The following is a 27757-nucleotide window of genomic DNA, read 5'->3' on the forward strand; positions in this document are numbered from 1 at the left end:
ATAATGTATTAGTCCACCCTGGGACACACCGAGGGTGAAATACTGGGTTTGGGCTGCAGGCAAACGTCTGTTTGTTTGCTTGTAATTAAGCGTGACCACTGCTGTACATCCTGCCCTCACACAGGCGGATAAGACTTTTATCCACGTTTTCATCAGACCAGGCTTTTGGACAGTGCTCGAGTTTCTTTTCTTTCTTTTTTTTTTTTTTTCTTTTTTTTAGTACTGTTTGACCGCCTTGTAAAATGTATAATTTCAGACAAATGCTGCCATGACCCTTGAAAATGAGTTAAATTTTGTTTAAATTTATATTTTCTGGTTTCTTCAGTGCTACTTAATTCCATTTGTTCAAACAAAGAAGACTCGACAGTAAATCAACTGTTTGATCTTTGAAATGAATGCTTTGCTGAGAGCTAATACAGCTGAAGAAAAGAGAAGAGCAGTGGTTCAATTTGTTTGAATTCTTTTGGGGGGAACCATAGCTAGATGGTCTGGTAGTTTGGTTTTCAGTAAACTTGTTGTTTAAGCTACAACTTCTTGATCAGATCATCACAATTCAATCCTATTAAGGGTCAGGTTGACTTAAGCCTTTGGTAATTAGGATAACATCAAAAAAGTAATTACTTTTAATGAATACTTTTAAATTTGTGCAGAATTGGCAAAATATATGCAGATTTAAATTTCCTCTGCTAAAATGGATTTATGGAAAAATCTATACAGTATCACGGAAACCTGTTCAGTGTATTTATATACTGAACCACGTGTAAATTGTTATTTTAGGAAAGAGTCCAAAACGGACCAGGCTCGCTCCCCAGATATGCTTATGTGATCATCAGTTTAAGCCCATAATCCCTCTCTAATCGGGAATATTCGGTGTGTACTTGCAGAGAGTTTGCCGAAATGAGAGCGTTTTCATGCAGCTGCTTTCATGGGAAAACTCTGCAGGGTAAACCATGATTTTCAGCAGGAGTGAGCGCGCTCTGACCCGAGAAACATGTCTGCCACGATGCTCCGTCTGATGCCCCGTCTGATGCCCCTGCTGCTGCTGAACACCGAGCCGGGCTTCATGCTCTGCCCCGGCCCCTGTCTCTGCTACGAGTCCTCCGAGTTGGTGGACTGCAGGTCTCGCGGGCTGGATCAGGTCCCCCTGAGTGTCCCCCATGGCACCTGGCTGCTGGACCTGAGCGGGAACAAGGTGAAGGAGGTGCGCGGCAAATCGTTCATGGGACTCTGGTCACTCAAGATCCTTTTAATGTCAAATAACAGCATTCATGCTCTGCATCCACAGGTATGAAAAGAACATGTTTACTGTCTTAATTCTACATGTGAGACTTTGTTCTAGACTTCTGGTGAAAATAAAAATAATACGGTACTTTATAGGTAGTAAAACCAAAGTAAATGGTTTAGAATAAGAATTGAATGAATGAATGTACTTATAAACGCAAAGATAAACGTGCCCGCATTAGAGTTTTAACATGTAGGTCAAATGGATTTTTCCTTAAAAAGTAAAGCATTTCTTTCTTTTTAAAATCGTAAAGACATTGGTCTTTTCCTGTAAAAGATGTCTGTTGGGTGTCAGAAATCCCTGTTCTCTGTTGAGATGAAAAACGTTTTGTTATTTCAAGATACTAAACCCATACTCTCACTATTTAACATTTTGAGCTATTAAGTGTAGAAAATATTCAAATGAGCAGACACTGCAATGTTAGAACGAGCATTTCAAGAGCAACTGGCATTTCCCCGACAAATTACTGTTTTATTGCTTTATTCTCCGTTTCAGGAGGCAAATGAGTTTATTGTTTAATCTCTGATGTGCTATACATCTGATAGAGTAAAAACAGCACTATCCATGTGGAATCTAGTGTCCTAAAAGGACTCTAAAACATAATTATGAGGGAAATGTTTGAATTAAATCACCTGCTCAGAGTTTAATCTGTATGTGCGTTTCAGTCTCTGTCATCCCTGCAGTTTTTGGAGAGGCTGGACCTGAGTTTCAACCGGCTGCGCTGGCTCCCTCAGGACTTCACTCAGAGTCTGTCCTCCCTCCTGGAGCTCCGGCTGGATCACAACTTGCTCCAGCACCTGGACTCCGCCTCACTGGCAGACGCTGATAATCTGAGGAAACTGGATCTCAGCTACAATCGTCTCCAAACGATGGACGCCAGAGCTTTCGTCAGCCTGTCTCGCCTGCGCCAGCTCAGCCTGCAGGGAAACCAGCTGAATGCGCTGCGGGACGGACTGCTGAGCAGGCAGCAGGGCCTGGAGGTGCTGCTGCTCAGCAGCAACAACATCTCGGTGATCGAGGCCGATGCACTTGCTCCTCTGCGCGGTTTAACGCTGTTGGATCTGAAAGGAAACCAGCTGGTGGGCGTCAAGTTCAAGACCTTCCTGAAGCTCCAGACCACCAGCACCCACCTTCAAATGTCACTCAACCCGTGGACCTGCGACTGCGAGCTGCAGCGCGTCTTTAGCAAGATCCAGTACGTCCGATATCTGCACGTGGAGGACTACGAGGACATCATCTGCCACGCTCCTCCTCAGCAAACCGGGGCCTCTCTGGCCTCAATGGACAGCCAGCTGTGCATGGCTGAGACGACCTCGGTGCTCGTCATCACCATCACCGTGATGCTGGCCGTGATCGGAGCCCTGGTCAAAGCGGAGCGCAACCGTAAGAGCAGGCAATCTGCAAGCGATGCAGAGTCAGAAGAAAAATGACTTGTGGCCTGGTGTTGGACTGTTGCTGTTAATAAAGAGCGACATTTAGGTGTCATTTGAAGCTTTACAGCACTGCAGCAAACAGATGGAAAAGAGCAGTAAGTGCAGAACTAAAAGAAGAAAACAAAGCAGGAGAAATGTCTTTATTAACGTTTGTAATGAATAAACAAACCAATTTTAGGTGGAACATACCAAGTGACAGATTCATTATCCTCTGTAGAAAGGCCTCAACTACACCCAAGTATGTATGAATGACCCTGACCTATTTTTACTGTGACATCTTAAAAATATAAGACACTGATTTCTATGAATGTGGCGTAACCCCTTAATACCATACCTCTGATAAATGATTGCCAAATGAAAGAGTTTTACAGAAAGCATCATTCTGGTACGTTTAAGGTAGATTCCTGTAGAGCCGACACTTACTGTAGTACAGAAACAGTTGCTATGCTCATTTCAGCATGTTAACATTTATGCACAGACCCTGAAAAATGAGCCTATTTACCACAGAATCTATAGAACATTTAGCCTTATTGGGGAAAAAGGCTTAACTGTACTTTGGACAGTCTTTATACTGCATTTTTATAGTCTTATTACGCAATCAGAGTGTGTTTGTTCAGCACTTTTTATTCTGTACACAGTATACTTTTTTCTCCTCAGACATTTACATATTAGTGATACAAAAGGGGCAATTGTGGGAGACCAGTATCCTGCCTAACTTTACTGGTTAGTGGACAACCCACCCTGACTATGACCACGAACTGGACCGATGAGTCTCAGACATTCACAGTAATTCTGAAAATTCTGAAAAGGCTTCATGAATATCATTCTGGCATTTTACTTACGAAACACAGCGGTCACAGACACGAGGCATCGGCTTGTTACTTCGGTGTTCTGATATGATTTATGGAGTCATTCAGCAAATGGAAGCAACTCAACATTATTTTATAAAACGAGTGAACCGTTTATACAGAAGATACAAAAGCTGAAAACCTAAAGTCAAACCAACAGCCCGTATGCACAGGTTCAAAGCAATTTATCAAAACCATTTACTGTCAAATGGCCATAAGCACAGCTCTCCCATGTTCTAAGCACTACAGCAGAAATGTCCCTTTTTTGTAGAAAATTTAAAACACAGTATAAAGTGAGAAAAAGACTTTTTTCTGGTATCCTCATATCATGACAGTAACAATTCCCAATGTAATGTTTCAGGGCATAAGAAATGTAAACTTGAATCCAAATAAATAACAAAAATGGCAAAGCTTGTGTTTTTCTTTTTTCCTGTGAAAGCGAAATCACCAGCGGACCAAGACAACCGATGCAGCTCATCTCCAACCGTCTTAGCCCGGAGTGTTTGGATCCTGAGAAGTCGCCGAGCGACAGCAGCTTTGAGTACAAGTTCAGGATGTGACAAAAAAAAAAAAAGGCCACAACAATCTCATCCTGCACAGACACTTCGCTGTCCGTCATCCGTGAGAACCGGACGGTTCAACCGTCAGTAGCCAGGATTAACACGGCGCCAAAGATGCCGACATTGTGGCCAATCATCTTCATCTGGTTCCAGAACTCCACCTTGCGAGTGTGATGCCAATAGCCGACGTTGCCGTCGATGAGCATGATCACCAAAGGAAGGACCGTAGCAAGGATCTGAGCTGCCAGGCGGATGTAGCAGCCGGAGAGGAAGGCCAGAGCCAGAACACCAAACAGCACCTCCAGCAGCATCACTGTGATCTCCCCCCCAGCAATGTGGTTCAGATAGGCCTGCCTGTCCTCCTTGCTGTGCTGCAGGGAGTACACCTTGTGGACAGAGTATGGTAGTGCAGCGTTTAAAACAACACGTCCAACCCAGTCAGCAGTATCTAACCTAAAGTGTTCATCTATCATGAAAAAGTGTAACTTGATCAGAAAACAGTATTCATAAGATACTACGAAGGCCTCATCAAAACCTAAACGCGCTGAAACACAACACGGGGATGAGAAGCAATGCTTCAAATGTAACATCTTTGACTAACCGATTAAATAGTTTTATTTCCACAGTGTTTATGATATGAGTCAGAGGTTATCAATCTTACCACGCAGATGAGATAGACTCCAAGAAAAACCTGTCCAGTAGACTGCAGGGATCTGCTCCGTGGTTTCTGCCTGTATATCTCTCCTGCCCCGCTGGCCAGAACCAGAAAGCCTCCAATGATGGCCAGCGCCCTGGAGTACATCCGTACCTGCAGGGCAACCAGGTTCAAGCTGTGACTATCTGGGGCAAGTTCCTGTCACAGTGGCTCAGATTTAATAAAAGACATACTTTCAGTGGTGACCCAGATCCAATTTTCACCTTCACGCGTGACACAGATCTGCTTTTGATTACCGTTTCAACACAGATCAAGGACATTTTTTATATCCGTTTCTGATTTTGTTACAGTTTAACCTCTTTCTGGACCAAGAGAGAGAAGGTTGTGTCCCGTGAAGCAATGCAAATGACATTACAATATAAGGTTAAGTTCTAACAGAAGCAGCTGGATGACATGTCCATTTAACACCATAAAGGTCGCACAAATCAAAGAGTAAATATGGGGATCATACGTAAAACACTGAAAAGCTCAAAAGCAAACTATCAATTTCCAGATGATCCTTTAGGGACACAGCAGATACATTTGTACATGTTGTACATTTTGCATGTTTAAAACAAACTAGCTGTGTTTATACTGATAACGAGGACCACAGGGCAGGAACACATTACACCAGTTTTAAGATCCCTCCATTGGCTCCCGGTGCACTTCAGGATCAATCTTAAGGTTCTTTTACTCGTTTTTAGATGTCTTAACGGTCTCGGGCTTCTTATTTATCAGACTTACCTTTACCATATCAACCCTGACAGACCCAAACCACGTGTTCGGTTGAAAACACACGGGGAGGCTAGTTATTATGGCCCCCAACTGTGGAACAGCCTGCCGGAGAACCCCAGGGCCGCAGAGACTGTTGATGTTTTTAAAAAGAGGCTCAAAACTCACCTTTTTAAATCAGGCTTTTATTTGATTTTATTGATTTCCTTTGAATCGTATTTTTGTTCTATACTATTTTAATTATATGTTTCAACTCCATGTTTTAGTTAGACGTTTTAACTACACGAGCTGAAAAGCATTTTATCCATTTTACACCTTTTTATCTTATTTTACTGTTTTAGTCTTTCAGTTTTTAGCTCCAGTGTTTCCTCATGAGGGCCCTCCTCGCTGGGAGCTGCTTTTGGTCCATTGGCGGGGGTGATGTCCTGTGGACTGCTCTGGCCCTCGACTACAGGGAGCACCAGGAGCCCTCTCAGTGTGGTCGGCCCCCAAGGCTGGCTTTTTCCTTGCCTTAGGTCTCGGTGCCCGGCCATGTCTCTGTCTGATAAGTGCAGTGGGTCTGAGCTTGTTTGTTTGTTTGTTTGTTTGTTTTTTTTTGTGTTTTTGTGTGTGTGTGTGTGTGTGTGTGTGTGTGTGTGTGTGTGTGTGTGTGTGTGTGTGTGTGTGTGTGTGTGTGTGTGTGTCTGTGTGTCTGTGTGTCTGTGTGTCTGTGTGCCTGTGTGTCTCTGCATCGCTCTGGGTATTTATGGGGGTGGGAGGGTTGGTATGTTTTATCATTGTTGTTTTTAACCTCCGTGAGGCACTTTGTGTTGCTTTTTAAGTATGAAAGGTGCAATATAAATTAAATTTGATCATAATAAAAAATAAATAACTAGACCTTTAAGTCTGAAATCAGAAAGTATAACAGTTTTTGGACACTAATGTTTAATAATGCTGTTTTCATTGGCTGAACTGATGGCGCACGCCAATCACTGACCTGACCTCCTTAAAAGTGAGTGTCAGCGTTGCCGTTTACTCACCATAAATCAAAGAGTGTCACTCACCTTAAGCCAGTCCCCATAATACACCTGTTCTCCAACATAGGATGCATAGGTGCTGATGGCCAGCTGTATGGCGGCACCCATTGCAAACCACCTTCTCTTCACCCCGAATGACATGAAGCTAGCACAGAGGACGGCCACTCCCATGTCCACATAAAGGTACGGTATGTGGATGTCTGGCTTTCTGGAGACGATAATGGATCAAAAGATAGTAAAATCAGAGACATGCCGGAGTGATTTAGTGATCAATAATTTAATTCGAGTTGTTATTTTTCTCATGCTTGTTATACATTGTTCGTCCCAAATGATTATCATACATTTAAAAATAAAAATACTTTTTTATCAAAACACAAAACACTCAACAAAAAAACAGTTACTTTAATCAAGAATTATTCAGTAAAACTACATCAAATAAGCTTATTGTAAATTCAGCACAGAACCTAAACGAATACTTGTGTTTCTCAGACTGAAATAAGCCAAGAAAAACGAACCATCAGGTATCTGCACATTTTCCTTGGAGCTGCTATAATTACAGGACAAGTCTGATGGGTGTGGATGTTTAAGTTGGACCAGCCCACCGCAGACTGAGCAAACACACACTCAGTGCACAGTAGAGTGTTAAAAAGAGTCAATACTAACAAGCAAACACCGGCCTTAGTTCTGTCAGATTCAACATTACTTACAAGGCAAAATACAGCTTACCATCTTAAATTAAACAACTCAATATGGAAAGAGACGCGCTGACTCAGATCTAATCTTGTAGTTTACTGAAATACTTTGCCAACAGCTGGTTTTCACATTCAACGGAAAAGCCTTGATTGCAGTTGTTTACATGTTGAATTCGAGCCAAATACATACAATAAGAAATTTGCTATTTCTATACACCTGACCGCAAGTTAACTGAAAGTGCCGTTAGCTTAGAAGCTAACGTTAGCGAGTTGCTTGTTGCGCTGCTCACTCTTTTTACCTTTTTACGTCCGCTCTTTCAGCAAAAAGCATTAGCATACTGAAGCAGTTCCAAAATCCAAACCGGGTCAGAATAAACGCCCCTAACTGGGAGAGAAACCTCATCATCTGTTTCCTACTGGGACCTGCCATAGTTGCTACTCTATCTATCCGCCAAAGACTCTGGACGTTTTGACTTCCGGGAAAAAAATTCCGTCACTCGTCGAAGTAAAAGCACATGTGTTTCCATGTGCTGTGGAGAACGGATACTTAATTCAAACTGTTAGAATGAAGCTCTTATTTTGAATTAAATATTCCGTCCCAAGGTAGAGACGACTTCTTATTGGTTAAGATCTGAATAGGCTGAAAAAAATCCAACTGCGCCATCTCGAGGACAAAGAAGAGAACGACAGGAGTGGTTATAGGTCAGAGGAAAATGTACATGAGGCTGGTACTTAACCTGATTATTTTACTTGTCTAGCGGGCCTCTTCTCTTTGAAAAAAGATATGCCAAATTCAATTCAATCTCTCTCTCTCTCTCTCTCTCTCTCTATATATATATATATATATATATATATATATATATATTTCAGAAACTCCAAACTAGTCCTAAACTATGCTGGTTTCAAAATGAAAGTGAACCCATCAGAGGCTGAGTGACACTCAAGGCCTTGATAAGGAGCATTTCCACTCAGCTGTTAATCCACAGTGACGTGTCTGAGGTTAATCTTGAGTACTAACCCAGATCCTGAAAATGGCTTAGTGTGAGTCCTGCTGAAGGTTGAGTTAAGGATCAGTATCTTGCCATGTCCCAAATCAAATGTCAGGTGGAGGTGATGGGGAGAAAGTATTGCAAGCACATTGCAAGAACAAATTTTTAGATGAAGATGTGCTTCTGTTTAAAAGACCCAATCTACAACATTATAATCTTATATAGAAATTATGGCGTTTCAGTTGATATTTAACTAACTTTTTTACCTTTTGTTTTTATGTAAATTGTACAAAAAATAGCATCAAAAATATGGTTGAAGTGCTAAAAAACTAAATAATAAATAAATAAATCAAACAAAATAATGCAGTTGAGATTTCTTAACAAAATCATGGTTATAAACAGGAAATCATTTCTTCAAAATGCAACCGGACCTAATTCATCCTTTAAAACCTCTTAATGCTAGGCCTGACTATTAATGTCAGTTTCACATTTTGTACTACAAGCTGTTGACTGACATGTGAGGACAAATGGCCTAATTAGAAAAACAGTAAAATAGAAGTAAACAGTGATATTGCCTTCTGTCTGGCTTGTACTGACTACGTTTGAGCACGCCATAAAAGCAACTCTCACTACGAGCAGTATGTATGTATAGTATAGCATAGTTTTTGCTACTCTTCTTTTTTTATTTGTCACATCTTTTTCATGTCAAAATAATATTGAATAAATGTATTGTAATGTATTTAAATGTTTCAAAAATCTACTGCTGTAACCAATTAGGCAATGCATACATAAAACTGATCCCACAATCCTGCATGTTTGCGAGTTCAGCAACTGTCAATAACAGATTATATGATGCTCACAAATCCATCATTTCTGATTTATTTGTCTGACTTTCTGTGTGTAGATTGTATGGATCTCCGTCCTTCCTGTTCAGCTGTTAAGGCCCCTGATTGTTTAATCTCATCAAGAGGGATTGGTGACATCAGGTCCAATCCTGTGGCGACCTCGCCCAAAAGCTAGCTGTAGGGATGAGCTGGGATGAGGAGCAGTAGGACAGTACAATTTCAGTCAGTGTGGAGAAGCAACCAGACCAGAGGAAGGCGTATAGTTGATGAGCTCTTAGGAGCCGAAACATTTCTCTGATTGTTGGGGATCCCGCCATTCAACAGGTAAAAACTAATGACTGAGACATGTTTCTTTGATGGATTTATTTAGTTATTCTTTGCCTTAAAGCTGAGGATTTGAAGAGAAATGTGAACATTACAACGAGTTAAAGAAACAACACATTGTCTTACTTTGACTGGAAAATTACAGTTTTTTCAGGCATTTGTTATGATATTTAACACTTTTTGAACGATCTTGATCTCCTCTTGCAGCCAGGATGGCTCGGGATATGTCAGATAAGGATATCTTGAAAATGGAGCTTGACCAGTTGAAGAAGGAAGTTAATACACCGAGGACAGCAGTGAGTATATAATCTCTTTTCTTTCCATTTATCTCCCAAAGCCTTTCGCATTTAATCCCAACTGAACAAATAAGCGCAGAAACATGTTTTTTGTTCAGCAGATTTTGTGGCTGTCAAACACTTTCTTTACATTTTGCTTTTAATCTTTCCTCTAAACAGGTGAGTGCAAACTGCACAGACACGATTGCTTACGTTGAAGGACTGATGCCAAATGATCCGCTGATTAAAGGTGTTCCAGATGACAAGAACCCCTACAAGGGAGACAAAGGAGGCTGCATAGTAACATAGCACAGGATCATTCAAGGAAAAGTCATGCTGTTTTTATCAGAGATGGTTACGTTGCTGTGATATTCCTGTCAAATGCTTGTGCAAAAAATGTACAGTAGGAAACAAAAAAAAAAGAAAAGTTGTGTCATAGAGTTGCTACCAGAAGAGGGACCCTTCTCATCATGGGATTACTGTATGTACCTGTTGATATGAAAACGTGTCAATTTGTAATTAAATGCAAATAGCTGTACAAATCTTCAAACTGACCTGCTCTGATTATTTTTGATGTACATAAGTACATATCAGTCATTTTCTCCTTATCTTTAACATCTCAAGTCAACACATCACTCACCTGTTTTCGTGTGCAGGGCAGGGGAAAGTCGCAGGAGCTGTGCACCTCCTGCTTAGTCCAGTTCGTAATAGGATTTTCTGCAGCACAGTTGGTCACTCTGGCCTGTTGACACAGAGCTACTTCCTGTGTCAAAGTCTTTAAGCTCATTCCATTCTTCATCTTGGCTTCCATTTCGAGCTCTCCATCCAATTAGTGTAATTCTGAATCCAATTGATATCATTTCTTCAGTATTAGCAACGCAGCCATTGGAATGAATGTAGCTTTTTAAGTGCAGGTTTAATTTCTAAAGTTCATGAGTCAATATATGTAAAAAGATACTTATAATAATCTAAACAACGTAAATTCAAAACTAAAGATGTGAAGAATGCTAATTAATTGAAGTATTTTTTACTATACTGACTTAAAAACTAGACTTGAGTTATCAAGTTCTCAAAAAAATGGAAAAAGTAAAACTCAAATTTTGAATAGGTTGGGATGCTGTGAAAAATGGAAATAAAGAGATGAAAAAGAATGGAATATTATAATAGTCTCAGAAGTCAATATGTTATTCACATAGAAACTAAGACAGACATTTTACTGTTAGAAACTCATCATTTGGTCTCAGCAACACATCTAAGAAAAAACAAAACATTTAGCATTCATAAAACGTGGAGCAATTTCAGAATAATATTCCTCAATAGAAAATTGTGAAGACCTTGAATATTCCATCATCTACATAAAATCAGCAAAAGACTCAGATAATTCGTTTGCAGAGTGCACAGCTATATATGACCTGTGATCTTCAGGCCTTCAAGCAGCACTGCATTTATCACAGGCATGATTTAGTCATGGAAATCACTGCATGGGCTCCAGAATTCACCATGCTATCTACAAATGCAGGTTCAAGGTCTGTCATGCAAAGAAGAGGTGTACATGATCCAGGAACGCTGCAGCTTTCTGGACCAAAGCTGATCTAACTGGACTGAGGGAACGTGGGAAACTTTGCCTTAGTCCTTTAAAGAAAACTTTAAAGTAACATACTGTATGCTTCTATCCAGATCTCTTTCTCATATTGCATATTTCAGCAAGACAATACTGAACCACAGACTGAATCTGTTACAACATAATGGCTTCATAGCAGAAGAGTCCTGGTGCTGGACTGACCTGTATGCAGTTCAGACCTTTCAACAACTAAAAACATTTGCTGCTTTGCAAATCATTGGATTCTGTTTTTAGTTTACATTTTACACAGTGTCCCAACCTTCTTGGAATAGGTGGTTGTATTTTTAATGAAAGCCCAGGACTGTTTCTGCACTTTGAAATTGTGCCAGCCTCACCTAAATCGATAAGATACGTTGTTGTCACTTTCATAACCTTGAAAAGAGAAATTCTGATCATGTTACAGTTAAATTGTGCCAGTTCTGGTTAAATATAAATGATATTTCCATCCAGGAAAGTGGAAACCAGTATGACTCCAGAGTTCCCTCATAGTGACCATTCTGAGCAGTAAAAGAGCAAATATATAGTTATTACTTCACTAATGGCCATTAACTGACAATGAACTGAATGATCTTAATGTGATTATCACTATACAACTATGTTGAGGATGAGACATCAAAATGTCAAACGTAAGGTCAGTTTGCATTACGTTTACATTATTAGCTGTCTGAATGTCAAATTCAAGGAGGCTAACAAAATAGCTTGTGTTCTGGGGTGTTTCTTGTTATCTGTTCATCCAGATTCATTAGCTCAAAGTCAACTGAGGACTGGAAATGATATAACTTCAGTGTAAAGTCCATGCACATAGTCAAAGAAAATGTGTCATCACACAGATCACACAACATGGGATTTAAGTTTATCACCTACTGTCAGGAGATGATAAATGGATGTAAGATAACTGGATGTATCGAGAATAATTGCAGAGCCACTTACATAAGTGAGTGTTCTTGTTGTCTTCTTAGATTGAGTTTTAAGAGAAAAAGTCACTTTTTCTTGGTTTGTCAAGAACACCGACCATATCCTTATCTGACCTGAGATTCTGAAACTCAGTGATCTCACTCAGCTTCACTGTTGTAAAGACATAAACTGGACACTGTGCATAAAAAGTCTGCTATCAATAGGATTTTATCTAAATTGCCTTATCAGGCAAGTGCAATTGTGAACATATCTATCTAGGTTTATTTTGAGCACTTTGGATCCACTGAATGTACTAACTAACTATTATTTCCTTTATAATTCAATGTGAAGACACCATTCACAGTTTTGTCTTTTAGTTTCAAGAAGAATTTCCTTCAAAAGTCAAGCAACTTATGACAAAATTTGTGAAGGAATTATTAAGAAAATATAGTTTAGTTTAGTGTGTAGTTTAGTTTTTGATGTTTCTTTGCAGCAGTTATCCTCTGCCTGGTTGTGCACCATCATTGCAAGAAGGGAGTATTTCACCACTTGATCTTTATTGCTTGTCATGACACAGTGAGTGTTACATATCACCCCTCTACCTGTCTTCTCCAGACCTTTAGCACTCACACAGGAGCAGAATAAAAGGAGTGTCATGAGGGACCCGTTGTCCAGAATACACCTGCCATAGCAGCTGTGAACACTCCTACAGAAACTCTGTTTTCATTGTTTCAAAGATGTGGCTCTTGATTTTCTTAGTCTGGCTGGTTATATGGGCTGGTGGAACATACTGGTACTTGTTTGGGAAACCGAGCCCTTTCTCTCTGGACTCAGTGACACCCCCTGGACCTCGTGAGTTTGATCAGAAGAAGAGGGACAAAGTAATCAAACAAGGTAAAACAAAAGCAGATTGAACAGTCAATGTGATGCCTTAATGAAAAATCAGCTGACTATGATGAGTCTTTATTGCAGTGTTCAGGCATGACTTAAAACAGTCCTCCCTGGAAGAAAGGTCAGACCAGTAAAAACTCTATTCATTCCATGATATGGCCTACCTCTAAAAAAAACTATTACCAACCTGTATTCTGTATTCTACATTTTTAGAGCAAATATGGATCACTCCAAGCACAAATAACTGTTATAAAAAATGTTATAGTGCTGTTGCATTCTTCACGCTCCAAAAAGTGCAAAAACAATCTCTGTTTTCACCATGACTAAGCATGAATGAATGAGTAAGATGGTGTAAGTGTAGGGATGTAGCCATTCAGTTCTTATGTCCCGGCAACTCAACATCCTGAATGTCAGGTTCCTAAACCTGTAGTTGCACACTCTTTTCATCCTGATGCAAAAAGCTATTTGGAAACAAATATGCTCGCCTTGGTCAGCATTTATTTGTATTAGATTTTATTTTGTTTACATGACTGGAAAAATCTTACAACCTACGTAAGTTTGGTGCCTCAGTTGCTTTTTGTACAATTTAAACAAGTGAAATATTGAGTGTTTTAAGGGTTGTTTTTTCTTAGTTTCAGTTGTAAATATGTTTATACCTGAGTTTTTTCTCAGAGATTGACTATTCCAACTTATACCAAGCTGTTTCAGATTATTCCCATATTTAAAAAATCTTAAAATGACACTTTGTGCAGTCTGGTATGGTACCATAAGATTGAACCAGTGAGGTTTGGGCTGGTTGCTAATATCTACGACAGCCAAATGAGCATTTTGAAACATGTGAATGAAGGTTCTGAATGATCTTTTATTACTGGCCTACAACTATTTCGCTCTGGAAAATATTTCTGCTGAATTGTGCAGTTGCATCTTTCTAAACGTTCTGTTTATGGTGCCATAAATCAGACTAGAGATCAGATCTAAATTGGAAGTACAGGAACTGTTTTTCATGAGTGTGTTTTATCTAAATTAGATTGCGATTAGGAGGTTATGATAGCTGGCTAATCTACTGTTTATTGCACAGGTTCACAGGCCTCAATTCAGTATTTACGACAGGAAAGGTGTGCAGTGCAACCTTCAGACTGCATTGTAAAACTCATTGTGTAACATATTTTAAAGTCTCAGGTTCAGCATTTGATAACATTTCTCATGAACTAGAACAATAAAGTGGGTCTAGTTCTAGTGAACCAGAACAGCAAAGTTTTTTATGTCATTATCAGTCCTGTATGTTGCTTTCCAGGTTTCAGTGTTGACAAAGTGCCGGAAAACCTGGACGTCATTGTCATTGGTAGTGGTATTGGAGGGCTGACAGCTGGAGCCACATTGGCCAAAGCAGGAAAGAAAGTGCTGGTCTTGGAACAGCACGACCAGGCTGGGGGATGCTGCCACACTTACATCGAGAAAGGCTTTGAGTTTGATGTTGGTAAGAAGCCTTCTGTCTTTTATGTTTTTCAGCTAATGTTTAGTACGTATACAAAACTGAAATTATTCGGATACTGGAGGAAATACCACAGCATTCCATTAAGTACTGATTTAAATTCAATTCAATTCAATTCAGTCATGTATATAGCGCAAAATTACAATAAATGTCATCTCAAGGCACTTCAATAATATAGCCCAATTCAAGCCAGTTGGGGTTCAATTCATTGTCATCATAATCCAATCAAATCCAATTAATTAAATTCAAAATGAGTCCAATTAATACACACCAAGCCAATTCAAAAACAATTTCCTGGCCAAGGAAACCAACAGATTGCACCGAAACTTCTCTTCGGTCCAATCTCCCGTCCTGAGCGTGCACAAGGCGACTGTGGAGAGAAATGACTCCCTTTTAACTTGAAGAACCCTGTGGCAGAACCAGACTCAGGAAGGGTGGCCATCTGCCTCGACCAGCTGGGGTTTGAGAGAACAGAAAAGAGGGGACAACAAACACCGTAACACCATTCAAAGGATACGTTTTGAGACACAAGTTGATGACAACAATAATGCCAAATGTACATAATATCATTTGAGAAATGAATTGGGGAAAAAGAGCAAAGTGAGGAAAGGTGTGATAAGAGGCCCCCCAGCAGTCGAGGCCTCTAGCAGCTTAACTATGGGATTTATTATGGGCTCACCTGAACCATCCTTAACTGTCACACTGTTAAAGTTCTAATAATCAGTAGAACTATTTCATATCCAACAGAAAATAATCATTGTCATGATTGTTGTCATGATGGATGAACATTTTTTTCCTCCAATCGTCAATTTACCTTTGCTTGTATAAATTCAGAAAACATTGACAAATGCTGTCAAATTTCTGTCTGCTGACAAAACCAATAAATCAACAATAAACTGTACTTGAATAAAGATTTTGGTAAACCAAACTGTACCAAAACATCATATTTTACAATGTTTTATGAGCAAAAATATATGTAAAGTAAAGATGAAGCACTTGTGACTATCATTTAATATTTCCCACATGCAAGGTTACGCCATAACGGCACATAATGTCTGAACAATTGTTTACAATCCAAAAATATTGTGTTGGTAACAAGAAGCATCATTCATGACAGGAAATAGAGCAATTTTGGCCAGCAACCTAAAAAACTTTAGCTTTGCTACCCACCTGTGCTTAAATTGATCGTTTACTTGTAATGACCACTATTTGTCACTACTTTGTCTTCAGGTCTTCACTACATTGGTCAGGTCCATGAGAACAGTCTGCTACGAATTGCCTTTGACCAGATCACTGAAGGCCAGCTGGAGTTTCAGGAGCTAAATCAGCATTTTGACACCATCCAGATTGGACTGGACGATGAGAAACGAGAGTACACCATCTTCTCTGGTAAAACTGAGATGAAAGCTCATCTGCTGAAGCAATTCCCTGACGACACAGAGGCCATTGAGGAATTCTTCAAAATTATGAAGGTAATGACTGTTAATGGACACATGTTATACGTTTCATATGTCCTAAATGCACACTATGGATGTTAATGTCCATCTGAATGTCCTCCTTCTTCAGGTCTCAGCTAAGAAGACCCACTATCTGGCAACTCTGAAGCTGATCCCTCAGTGGGTTTCTTTATTCCTGCTGAAGTCCGGCATTGCAGACCTTGCCTCTTCGGTTTTCCGCCTCTCTGGCACCTGTGCAACTGATTTCGTTAACACGCTGACCAAAAACAAGGATCTACAAGTTATTTTTTCTTACTTGTTCTATGGTGTGTCTATAATAAGATTACTAAATGGCAAGCTTTCTTTACCCAAAGCACACTTAACCATATTAGATTTGAAGAGAAAGATGCTAACACCCTCAAATCTCTCTCTTAGTAAAGCTAAAGTACTGTTCTGAACACATGTAGGTGTGCCTCCAAAGGACTCCAGCATTCTGATCAATGCCCTCCTGATTCATCACTACAAACGAGGAGCCTACTACCCTAAAGGTGGCGCCAGCGAGATTGCTTTCCACATCATCCGTACCATTCAGAAATATGGAGGAAACTGCTTGGTCAGAGCCTCTGTCTCCCAGATCCTGGTGAACGAGAAGGGAGCAGCTTATGGTAAGAACTGAAGCTGGCTAATTTTTTTTTCTTTTTAAGGCCGAGATGTTGTCAGGCCAAGACTTTCTGTTTGTGGTATGTGGCAGGCGTGAAGGTGAGGAAAGGCCAGGAGGAAGTGGCAGTCCATGCACCCATAGTTGTTTCAAACTGTGGTATCTTCACCACCTTCCAGAAACTCCTCCCACCTGAGATTCAAGTTCAACACGGTGAGCAATCTGCCTGATACAAATCAGACCAGTGAAGAGATCTCAGTGTTAATAAACTTCACTCTATTATAGATATTCAGGAAAGGCTGAACATGATGAAACACGGCAGAGGATCATTCTTGGTCTTCTCAGGTTTTGATGGAACTGAGGAGGAATTGGGCCTCACGTCCACTAACTTCTGGTTGTTCAAGAACAATGACATGGACAAGTCGTGAGTAAAGAGTGGAGGGATAACACATATGACCACAAGGGGGCACTATTGTATAGGAAGTAAAACCAGAGAACTCTCAAGTAAAGAGCAACCCTGCAACCAGAAAGGCTTGCAAACTGTAAAATGATGCATATTTCTCTTGTTCAGTAATAATTCACCTTGCTGTTTTTTGTTTCTTTTTTTTAGGATGGAGGCGTTCTTTGCTATGAGCAAAGAGGAAGCACCTGATAACATCCCCATGATGTTCATCACAATGCCTTCTGCCAAAGATCCAGAAGCCAAAACACGACATCCTGGTATGCAATCCCTTTTCTATATTAGTAGCCACAAGAATTTCAAAAGAAATTTTTAAAAAGATTTGTGTTTCTAAATTTGAAATAAAATGATAAAAACTATCATGTTTGGATTTCCAAATAGATCACACGTGTTTTGTTCACTGTTCTGTTCGTGTTCTTAGGAAAATCTTGCATGACAATACTGACAATGGTCAACTACGAATGGTTTGAAGAGTGGAAGGACACTACAGTGCGCAAAAGGGGGGATGAATACAACAACTACAAAATGAGATTTGCTAAGAACCTCTTTGACTGGGCCTGCACTTTATTCCCTAAAATCAGACACAAGGTAGGATCTGTCATTATCTGATTGTTTGTGTGCAACAAATAAATCTTAAATTTGTCAGCAACAATATGGGTTCTTAAAGCTCTTGACATTTTCTTTATGATTTGTTTGTCAGCTGGTTTTCCAGGATGTGGCGACCCCACTGACCAATATGCACTACCTTGGTGCTCAGCGTGGAGCCATGTACTCTGCTGAGCACAACCTGGAACGTTTTTATGCCGAGACCGTAGCCAGGAACAGATGCAACACCCCAGTCAAAAACCTCTACATCTCAGGTATGTAAAGGTTGTGCTTTCTGAACAGAAATGGGACAGAGCAACCTTGCTGCCAGAGAGGCAGAAAGAGACAGAAATGTCTTAACACACCCACAGATCGATTTACACTGTGGGGGGAAGGTTGATAGTTACTTGCCCTGTAACAATTCTGCACCAAAATAGTCAGTTACTGGTTCACTCTTTTGTTTGTGTTCACTGTAAGAAAGTGACAAAGCAGAATAAGTTTCTTATCTTGTGGAATTGCCTGTTTCAGGCCAAGATGTGTTCAGCTGTGGGATAGCAGGGGCTCTACATGGCGGACTCCTCTGCGCCTCTACAGTGTTAGATCATATTGTTTACATTGACTTGCTCCTCCTCAAGAAGAAGCTGAAGAGGAGGAAAGCCAAAGAGCTGGCCCAGCTGGCTAAGAAGCTGCAGTGAGAGAACTCTCCACTTCCCCTGCAGGGCAACAATGGAACTGCACAAACATGGTGCAGCAGGATCTTCATCTACAATGTGAAGCTTTAAGGAATACACTGATTTGATCAAATCTACACATACCTCTCTGATGCTTACAAGGGATAGATGTGATGTCTTGTTTATACTTTGTGCATTTCATGAAGTGAAGCTATCACGCCATTAGTTCGATGGCTAATCCAGAGTAGTCAAGTACTGAGACTGCTGGTTCACTCAAAAAAAGGTCAGCATATCTTGTCACAACTACACATCAATTCCTGTGCAAATGGACAACTTATTACTTAGTTTGACCTTGAGATGATTGACTTTGTGAGCTGTGGATTATATTACCATGGAAAAATGCTGAAAAAGAGCATGACATTCCTGGTTTGGTGTGATATTGACTATAAATGAGACTTATGTTGCAGTATCACCACTGTAAACTGGTACAACTTGCCAGTGTTGGAATGGTTTCAGAAAAGATGCTTGTGCTGGTCAATGATTAATTTCAGTATATACAAAGTTTTACTTCAATAACTTGCTGTAGTACCTTAGAGCTACTCAGTCATTTCACAGAACGAGAACATTTTTTTCTGCGTTTTTACTTTGTTAACAGTGATTGCTCAGTTTGTGTACCTTGGTATGTAATGATCTAAGACTTTCAACGGTATTGCATGAATGAGTTTATTGCATTGTGTTTGTTTCACCTGTCATGCAACTACATCTGTATCCAAAATTAAGAAAATTTGAGTAGTGGGCTGTGAGGAACAGCTATCTTATGTTTTGCTGTATATTCTCAATAAACTTGATTCAACAAAGAAAGATTACATGATAATATTTGCAGTATTTTTTCAATAAAGCACAATGAATTTAGCTTGAAGTAAGAAAAATGATGTAATCTATGGAGTCACTGTGAAAAACTGTCAAATAATTTTCTAAAGTGCTGAACCTTGACTCCATGGAAGTCCTCTTATCAAATATTATCTACAGGTAAGTTATAAATGTATAAAGATTACAGAAGTTTTCAAATAACATAACATCTCTTACAGGTGAGCTGAGGTTGAAAGGCTCCTCTGGGTTTAGTTCCCACCTATGTTGATCTGACCTGACTTATAACTCTGGTGTTATTTGGGCAACTGCTGAAATCAAACGTATGAGGTGAAACCTCAGACTTCCTGCACTAAGTGAACATTTCCTCAGTAAACAGTGGGCAGATTGGCTGACAAATTGTGGTCTGTAGGGGACGACAGGGGGGATTGGAGGCAAAGAATGAACCCTCTGTCCAGGCAGATGTTGGGATGCCAGAGTCACTCTTGCTCTGTTAACCTCCATCCCTCTGCTGTACAAACCCAGGGGAAGCTATTACTGCGACTGAGAATGTATGTGCTGCTTGTGTTGAGAATTTTTCTTTTAATCTTTTAAGAATAAAAATGCCAAAGCTAAAAAAGATCGAGGAATAAAAATCAAAACGGGAGGGAGGAGTTAATTATACTGACTTTGCACGGCTGGAAGTTCAGCAGACCAAAACGTATAATTACCATGGTATTATAAGGGCATTTCTTCACCAGAAATAAACATTACAGTAGCTTTTACATTCCTATGCTTTACTCTGACTGACTCAGAGCCTAACCTAAACTCGGTTTATCCACATTCAAAGTTCAGTAATGGTTAGACTTGTCCTTTTTTTCCGAGTGACGTGGCTCTGTGAGTCAGCCCCTCGGCTCGTTGCTCTTTCAGTTCTCTAATTTGGTGCAGGCTGGATCATTTCAACAACCATTAGAGACATCTTGCTCTATTGTTTCAAATAAACCTAGTTTCCGAGACTGTTTCTTGAGTGTACACTTTTGTTTGTAACAACAGCAGTTATTTAATAGTCTGTATTAAAATTTGGCACACAGATTGGTCTCTAATTTCTAATGACATTGTTAATCATCAAATCATAGAACTGTGTCATCAAATGTTTCAGTTTCTAACAGGAAAATATCTAATAGATTATCACCCTAAGCTCAGATTGACAGGTTGAGTTGACAACCAATAAGAATTTTTACCAATTTAGTTTCTGCGGTGACAGAAGCAGGAGAAAGTTTGCATAAGAACGTAAAAATGAAGGCAAGTTAGGAAAGTTCATCATTTGCAGCCCATTTTGAAAACCTTTCATTTTGCAGAGACAAAAAGGTTTTGTGGTTCGTGTGTAACTACAGAGAATAAATACGGAGAACAGAAACATTTCACAAAAGAAAACCAATCCACATGTGCCAAAATGAGCAGATCTGAAGAGGAATTTACATTATTCTTGACCAGCAGTACTGCCTCAACCCTCCTTCTTCTCTTTTCCTCTTGCAGGCGGCTCCCACATGTGTAGACACGCTCCCACATCAGGAGAGGCCCAGAGGGTTCAAACTTAACAAAAGCAGTCCACTCTTTTGACTCTCCACCACTTTGCCATACCTTCTCTACCCTGCAGATGCACATTACTGAATGAAACCAATACTGCAGTAACTCAAAATCACTGCTAACAATGATAGCATCTAACAGATTCTTTTTTCTTTTACATGAAGTAAATTTGCAAACACTGTAGCTGCAGGATTGGCTCAGAGAGTATTCATGTTGTTGGGCTCTTGTCTCTGTGCTTCAGCCAGATTTCCTTCTTTTCCAGATGTTGGAGCTCCTCCCTGCTGGCCTGCTGCTGCCTCCCACAGCTTGAGCCCAGCCAACAGCCACAGCTGCTACCAATCTGAGAACTCTTATAGGAAACTTTCAGCAGGCCAGGATGAGAGGAGGACCCAATCTGAAGATAGCATTTAGGATCAGTCGGGGCTTAAAGGCATGCACAGGTGATAGAATACAACAGCAGTCAATTTAAAGGTTGCTTGTATGTAACCACCATCTTTTAATGCTGTTTGATGCCCATTATGGAAGATGAAATGTAAACTTTTGCCACAGGCAGATTTTTTTTAAGGCGGATGTACGATTACAGGTTTACATTATGAAAGAGAACAAACAGATATCTGCATGTTTCTTTTGATTTAATATCATAGCTTTCCTGCTCTGCACCAATCACAGACCTCCTGCTCAATGTGGTTGAAAAGGCTGAGGCCTGTTTTCTGGTTAGCAAAATGGAAAATTCAAGACAAATGGTAGCTTCCCCCAACTCTCATTCCCCTGCTTTTAACTCTCTCTAGTCGTATTCAGGATTCAGAAGTCCACATATTTGGAAATTCACAGTTCAGACTGTGAAGAATTAAGTACTGTTATCATTAGAATCCCAAACATTCATAAGTATTTTTATTTGTGAGGATTTACTGGTTTTCTGACTTATTTTAAATGAAATGTTACAAGAAAAATTTCCCTACTGATATTTTCATGATTTGTTTCTAATTGATGGTGGCCTAATCTTGATCCTCATATTGTTTTGATGTGCATTTTACCCCACTATTTACTGATATTTTAAACATTTACAGGCTAAGACAAAGTATGAAATTTGGCTACGACCTCTGAAAATAAGATATTAACACAAGTTGATATGTCAAACCTTTACTCCAGCAGTTACTTACTTACACATCCAGCAGTAGACAAACATAATTAAATATAAATTTGGAGGTCTTTCTGGATACTACAAGAATTACACAACAAAATGTATTTTTGCTCTGTTTTATGCCTATAATAATAGTGGCTGAACTATCTTTCACAGACTACAGCTGCATCCTGAAGCTTAGGAATACATTGAGAGTTGGAAGGGAAAACCTTTTCCTCAATACTGATGGTGAGAATTTCCTGTAGGCTTAGAGAGAATACCCCATGTTAATGATTTGTTTCCTTAATAATTCAACAAATCAAACATATTTCAACTCAGCACAGTAGATGAGGGATGTTCAACCTTTACTCTTTAATGACATGTTGTGAGGTGTGTTTACCTGTAATTGGAAGCAGAAATTGGACAATATGCACAGCGTCCTTCTATCAGATTTAGAGTTCCTGACCACATGCTGGCTCCATACCGGGAGAATGGCGTGCACATGACACGAAGACTTTCATTTTAACTCTCAGGTTAACAGGCTGTGCTGCGTGAAGAGGTGCCAAGTTTTGATGTGGTGCCTATTTTTCACACATGAGGAGCTAAGTATTATGGAAACGATTTTCAATAAAATACAATCAAAACATTTAGTGTAAGAAGTATTTGATTGATGTTCAAAATACAACTTACCTATTGTGATGATGATGATCATCAAAAATCTTCAGTTAATTCTGGCAACTGAATGTGACTTTTCTTAAGTTATAGCTGGGCAACTATCATGTCTTCACTTTTCAAGTCATATCAACAGTGGATTACACAAAACTCTGCGTATATATGGTATAAACTGTATATATGGCAGTACAAGAGGCCATTTCTGTGTTTAAATACAACTTAGCAAGCAGTCAACATAAACATTCAGCCGTGACGCAGCTCTTCATTTAAGCACATGCCTTTTTACTGGTGTAAAGCTAACCATGCTTTGCTAATTGTGATATTTAAATAAATTAAACTTGCAACAAAAAGTTGTGAAAATTATTTTGCCAGTGACTGGAAGCTAATGCAGAAGCTGAAGTTGAATGTCGAAATGTTAACACGGAGAGCAGATTTAGCCACTCCAAATGATTTTCTAGCATCAGGCGTTTTACTGATATTTCAGTAATATTATTAAATTCCACCAAATTCCCTGGACTATTTGTGGATGTCCGAGGGGACTAATGTTAACTAGCATCAATGGTCATTTCATTGTTTATCAGATATGAAAATGATTTCCAGTAAAACCAGTTTGGTTTCAAAATGAAGATGGAGGTAAATCAGTTAATAGCATTAGATGTTATTTGTGGAAGATGACAGCTAGTTTGCTGTTTATCATTTTGGTTATATAATTGTGATTTTTTCTGTGATTCAAATGAACTGAACTGACGTGATCTCATGCCACTTTCGGCACGTTTCCCTGTCGTTTATGTACATTTTAATCTTATTGCATATCATTTTTGGCAAACAAAACTATGAGCCAAATGGATGCCATCCTCTCAATGTCCATAGTATTCAATAAGACAAAAAGGTTGAAAAGCATATAACATACAACATGGCTTGGCATGATAGTAAGCTGGAGGATGTTAACTCTTCAATGAAAAGCAAAAAATTGCTAAATGTGGTTATTTAATGAGATCAGGCTAAAATCAACTTATTCTGCAGCAAGTGTCATCTCTCTCTCCACTAACATGGAAAACAACCACTGCCTATTATTCATTCTGATATTTAATTAAGATTTTCTTGTTAATAACTATGAAACTACTTTGTTTGCATCATCATTCCTTATTGGCATATTGATTTACCTATTATTTTGTGTATCATTCTGGATTTTACATTACAGTCAATTACAGTCATAGCTTTATGATGTTGCAAAATTTTGGGACCACATGCAAGATAAATAGGCAGGCAGCAAAATCGAAAAGCACTTTTCCCACTGAAAATCTATAGTGACGTGTCACTATTTCCTAATATTTCCTGCAAGGCTGCTCTGCGCATACAATTGTAAATTATGTTGAACTGTTGGAGTTTCGAGGACCTACATAGAGGAAGAGGGAAAGGAGACAGGAACAGGGGGGACCAGCAAATGGAAAACTTTACATAAAGCATTGTCATTTATTTTCATAAATGGGACACGCTCAGTATACACCAAATCTGCTGCCTCTGCTTCTTTTGAGAAGTAAGAAAGTAAGAACATGTCTACAGAAAGCATACTCCCAAAAAACAGGAAGAAAACCTGATTCATGTCCATTTATTTGAATCAGAGCAACAGTGAAAAGAGGGTTTGACTCTTATTGTTTTATAGAAAACAAAAGTAATCCCCACCTGCTTAACCACAAAGCTACTCTCTCTTTGGTGATGACAGTTTACACGGAGGAGTGAGGATAAGGAGAAGAATCTCTGGCTTTAATCCATCCAGCGCTAACACTGTGAGATGGTTGTGAGTGTCAGGACAAGATCTTGACCATGTTGACGTTCAACAGTTTTTATTCTGGTCGAAAGAAAGAATTGATCCTCTTGGACTTTCGTACCCATTTGTGACTGCAGCTCTCCCTCCAGCAGATGTGTCAGAAATGATCCAGTCTCATATTTCATGTTTAAGCACCCCCGACCCCCACCCACCCTTTTGCTTTTGAAAAAAAAGACCACACTCTCTTAATCTTCATCACGGGGATGCATCCGTATTCGTCATCGCAGCTCTCTCTGCTTTGTGTTTCATGATGAGGCAGTTTGTGAAGTTGGGGGGAGCCTAATGCTTGAGACAGTATGCACTAGAGGGGGCTCTTGTGTGGGTGTGTTACCAGAGAGCCCTCATACAGAGATGACTCTTCAACACATGGCTAAGATAAACTCAGTAGTTTTGGTGGCATATTTTTTTCCTTTCCCTTCAGTCTCTAAGTATAGACAGTGTTAAATGCTGTGCTAACCGTATAACTCTCTGTGAAAAACCCGTTGGGATATGTAATTAAACTTCACATAACCTGATGACACATGTTGTCTCAAATGAAACAAAATGAAGACAGAGGGCAGTAACTTATCACATGTAGCCAAAGACACATTTTAGAATGTGTTTAAAACTTTAAAAACTCATATTCATAAGCAAAGGAGCAAAAATCCTCAAAACATTTTTAGCTCTGGCGTCGACTTTTCTCCACACTTTTCCTACATTTTGCTTAGTGTTGCACAGTTTGTTGAGAGACGCTCAGGTCTTGATCTTCACACACACCAAATGTTTGCTTTTCCACTTAACACAGATGTGAGTAACATCTGGCCAGAAGGTGGCACACTCAAATTCCCTCAGTGATGGTAAAGTGGCTTTTAATTCAGTTTGAAAGATCAGCAGGTGAGAGCTCCATAAAAACACTTTTGAACAACAAAAATGTATCACCCAAAATAAAAACAAAACAAACAACAACAAACCAGAACACACAACATTTCAGGAAACACCACAACTGTTCACTTGTATGTGATTGGACAGAACACAAGTCATATATATAGTGTTTTATTGAAATTGTTGCTGTGCTAACAATGGTATGATGCTATAATGAATAACAAGCTAAAGCAACACAACTCAGCATGGTGTTATTTCCTCTAAATATCAGATATCAGTCAGATGTTTCGGTTTTCAGCTGACTGAAACTGGTCAAGTTTACGATTTAGGTCCTCCACAAGTAAAGGCCGCATAGCATCATAAACCCCAAGGTTGAAATTACCATAGACATTGGGCAGGGACACACGCCCCCCCAATGTTCAGATATGCTCAAAATGTCCCCCCCAATATATAGCAAATTTTTATATATATCTATATTTATAGAAAGAAATGTTGGCTCCATGATTACAGACTTGATGAACCCAAAGTGTTGAATCTTTTTACTTTATTACCGTTATAAAGCGATGTTGGGTAAATTAGTTTAGTAAACATCATCAACTGTTGAGTCATTTTCAGTCCTGTCTACAATTTCAGGCACAGTGTGAGATAAAGAATGAGGAAAAACTGGAGATTATTCCAACTGACTCTGGCTCATGATTCACCCTCCTTGATATGTTTGGTGTTCCAGCAGGCTGTGTGATTAAACTTCCCCAGAGAAAACACGGCACCACAGACAGAGACATCACAGGGACCACAATGAGGGACTCCACCTTTTTGCCTTCTGGCTTGTAGTTTTTCCTGCAAAGAAAGCTGCCACTCCAAACCTCTATTTAGTGAAGGTACTGTGAACAAATTTAGCTTGTGAAATATACTACTTTTTTCCTCTTTGGATGGGCTTAGGTAATAAAGTTATGATTTTTGAAGTTCTACCTTTCACTTGTCTGTCTGTTTTGCAGGTTTATGCAAAGATTTTCATGAATCTTGGTGGAGAATGGGAATGGAGCCAAAAAAAACAAAAAAACAAGAACCCAGTGAACCTTTAGCATTGTTGCTCCACCAACTGGTTAAAAAGAGCTGAAAGTTATAGTGCATATGTCCCGATCCAGTGATTGAATCAAGTTATTTTTGATTTATCAGTATCGGGTTCAACACACCTCTGTTCTGATCTATTCTGATCCATCCATCCATCCATTTTCTATACCGTCAATCCGTTAATCGGGTAGCGGGTGGGCTGGAGCCTATCCCAGCAGTCATCGGGCGAAAGGTGGGGTACACCCTGGACAGGTCGCCAGTCATCACTTATATTATCTGGTGGATTTTTAAAAAATTTTTGTAACTGTAACTGTCATTGCAACCAACTGAACTTGGTAGTTATGCCACCAAATGGAACGTGGGATTAAATCTCTACAAGAGATTCATGTATTGATTCAAAGTCGGTGAACAGACTCTGTTTCCCTACTTGAAGCTGTCCTAAAACAAAATACATCCTTGAACCACTAAATGGTGCTGGAATGAACAAAGAATGTGTTCAATGCTAATCAGATTACACCAAACTACCATGGCAACTACTCTGCCGAACTGCTTAGTACACTCATTGATACTTTTGTGATGAATCTGTATAATTTGTATATAAAATGTGAGAAAACTGTGAAACTAGTCCTCACAATTTTCCATTCTCAGATGTCTTATCAAGTCAGGTCTACAGTCCAAATCTCCAAAATATTCAGTTTTCTAAGGAACTCTTCTGGAATATGAGAAACAGAAAAAAATCAGAAAACTCCAAACAAAAGCTGGAATCAGATAACAATAACTCAAAATTATTTATGTTTATTGGAGAGGTTAAGTTGCCACTCACTTATACAAAGGACTCCTCAACTAAATAAACTAAACTAATATATGAAATAGAGATTAGAAAATATATCCTGAGAAGTACTGTTGTTATCGAGACAGAGTATTATCTGAGCTGTCTGTGGGTGGAATAAATGTAGCTACAGGTGTTTTAAAGAGGTAGCTGACGTGTTTTGGCTTGTACTGCCCTACAGATACTGGAGACAAGCGGAGTGTGCCAACAGACACACACAAATACAGGAAACAATGAATAAGATTTATTTCTGCAATACTAACTACAATAAGTGCAACAGGAGTTTGTAAATGATAGAAGGAGTCTTTGATGGGAAAAGCATCGAGACAATAAAGAAAGTTAATTCATTAACTTGGAAATAAAATGGTGATTAAATGAATCCAGAAAACCACACAGTATAAGTGCTTTGAGCTTGTTAAGGTGGAGCAATTTCTAACTCATTTAGAGATGCTCAGTCTGCAGCAAGGTATCATATTTCAAGAGTTTGCAATGTTCCATGCAAAATCATTTATCTGCAAGCTATATTTGGTACAAACAAAGTAGTG

At 39.4% G+C, this 27757-nt stretch overlaps 4 protein-coding genes across 4 annotated transcripts; 3 read left to right on the top strand and 1 right to left on the bottom strand.

Moving 5' to 3' along the window:
• The first annotated feature begins 991 nt into the window (after positions 1-991).
• Positions 992-3329, top strand: LOC140278898 (uncharacterized). The gene is made up of 2 exons (XM_072373984.1): positions 992-1285; positions 1936-3329. Exons 1-2 carry the CDS (start codon positions 992-994, stop codon positions 2710-2712), a joined length of 1071 nt encoding a protein of 356 aa, XP_072230085.1. The 3' UTR covers positions 2713-3329.
• On the bottom strand, positions 3322-7720 carry tmem101 (transmembrane protein 101). The gene is made up of 4 exons (XM_072373245.1): positions 7557-7720; positions 6593-6773; positions 4785-4931; positions 3322-4509 (listed from the first exon to the last, which is right to left on the bottom strand). The coding sequence occupies exons 1-4, from the start codon at positions 7685-7687 to the stop codon at positions 4201-4203; spliced, it is 768 nt and encodes a 255-aa protein (XP_072229346.1). The 5' UTR covers positions 7688-7720; the 3' UTR covers positions 3322-4200.
• A 1907-nt stretch (positions 7721-9627) lies between these two features.
• Positions 9628-9999, top strand: gngt2b (guanine nucleotide binding protein (G protein), gamma transducing activity polypeptide 2b). Its single transcript, XM_072373937.1, has 2 exons — positions 9628-9711; positions 9871-9999. The coding sequence occupies exons 1-2, from the start codon at positions 9628-9630 to the stop codon at positions 9997-9999; spliced, it is 213 nt and encodes a 70-aa protein (XP_072230038.1).
• A 2943-nt stretch (positions 10000-12942) lies between these two features.
• On the top strand, positions 12943-18422 carry LOC140278590 (inactive all-trans-retinol 13,14-reductase). Its single transcript, XM_072373631.1, has 11 exons — positions 12943-13099; positions 14391-14573; positions 15819-16060; positions 16155-16350; positions 16492-16689; positions 16776-16895; positions 16968-17106; positions 17293-17402; positions 17564-17730; positions 17843-18002; positions 18256-18422. The coding sequence occupies exons 1-11, from the start codon at positions 12943-12945 to the stop codon at positions 18420-18422; spliced, it is 1839 nt and encodes a 612-aa protein (XP_072229732.1).
• Positions 18423-27757: the final 9335 nt, after the last annotated feature.

Source organism: Leuresthes tenuis, unplaced genomic scaffold (genome assembly GCF_036924035.1).
Source record: "Leuresthes tenuis unplaced genomic scaffold, fLeuTen1.0.hap1 SCAF_20, whole genome shotgun sequence".
Taxonomy (NCBI): Eukaryota; Metazoa; Chordata; class Actinopteri; order Atheriniformes; family Atherinopsidae; genus Leuresthes; species Leuresthes tenuis.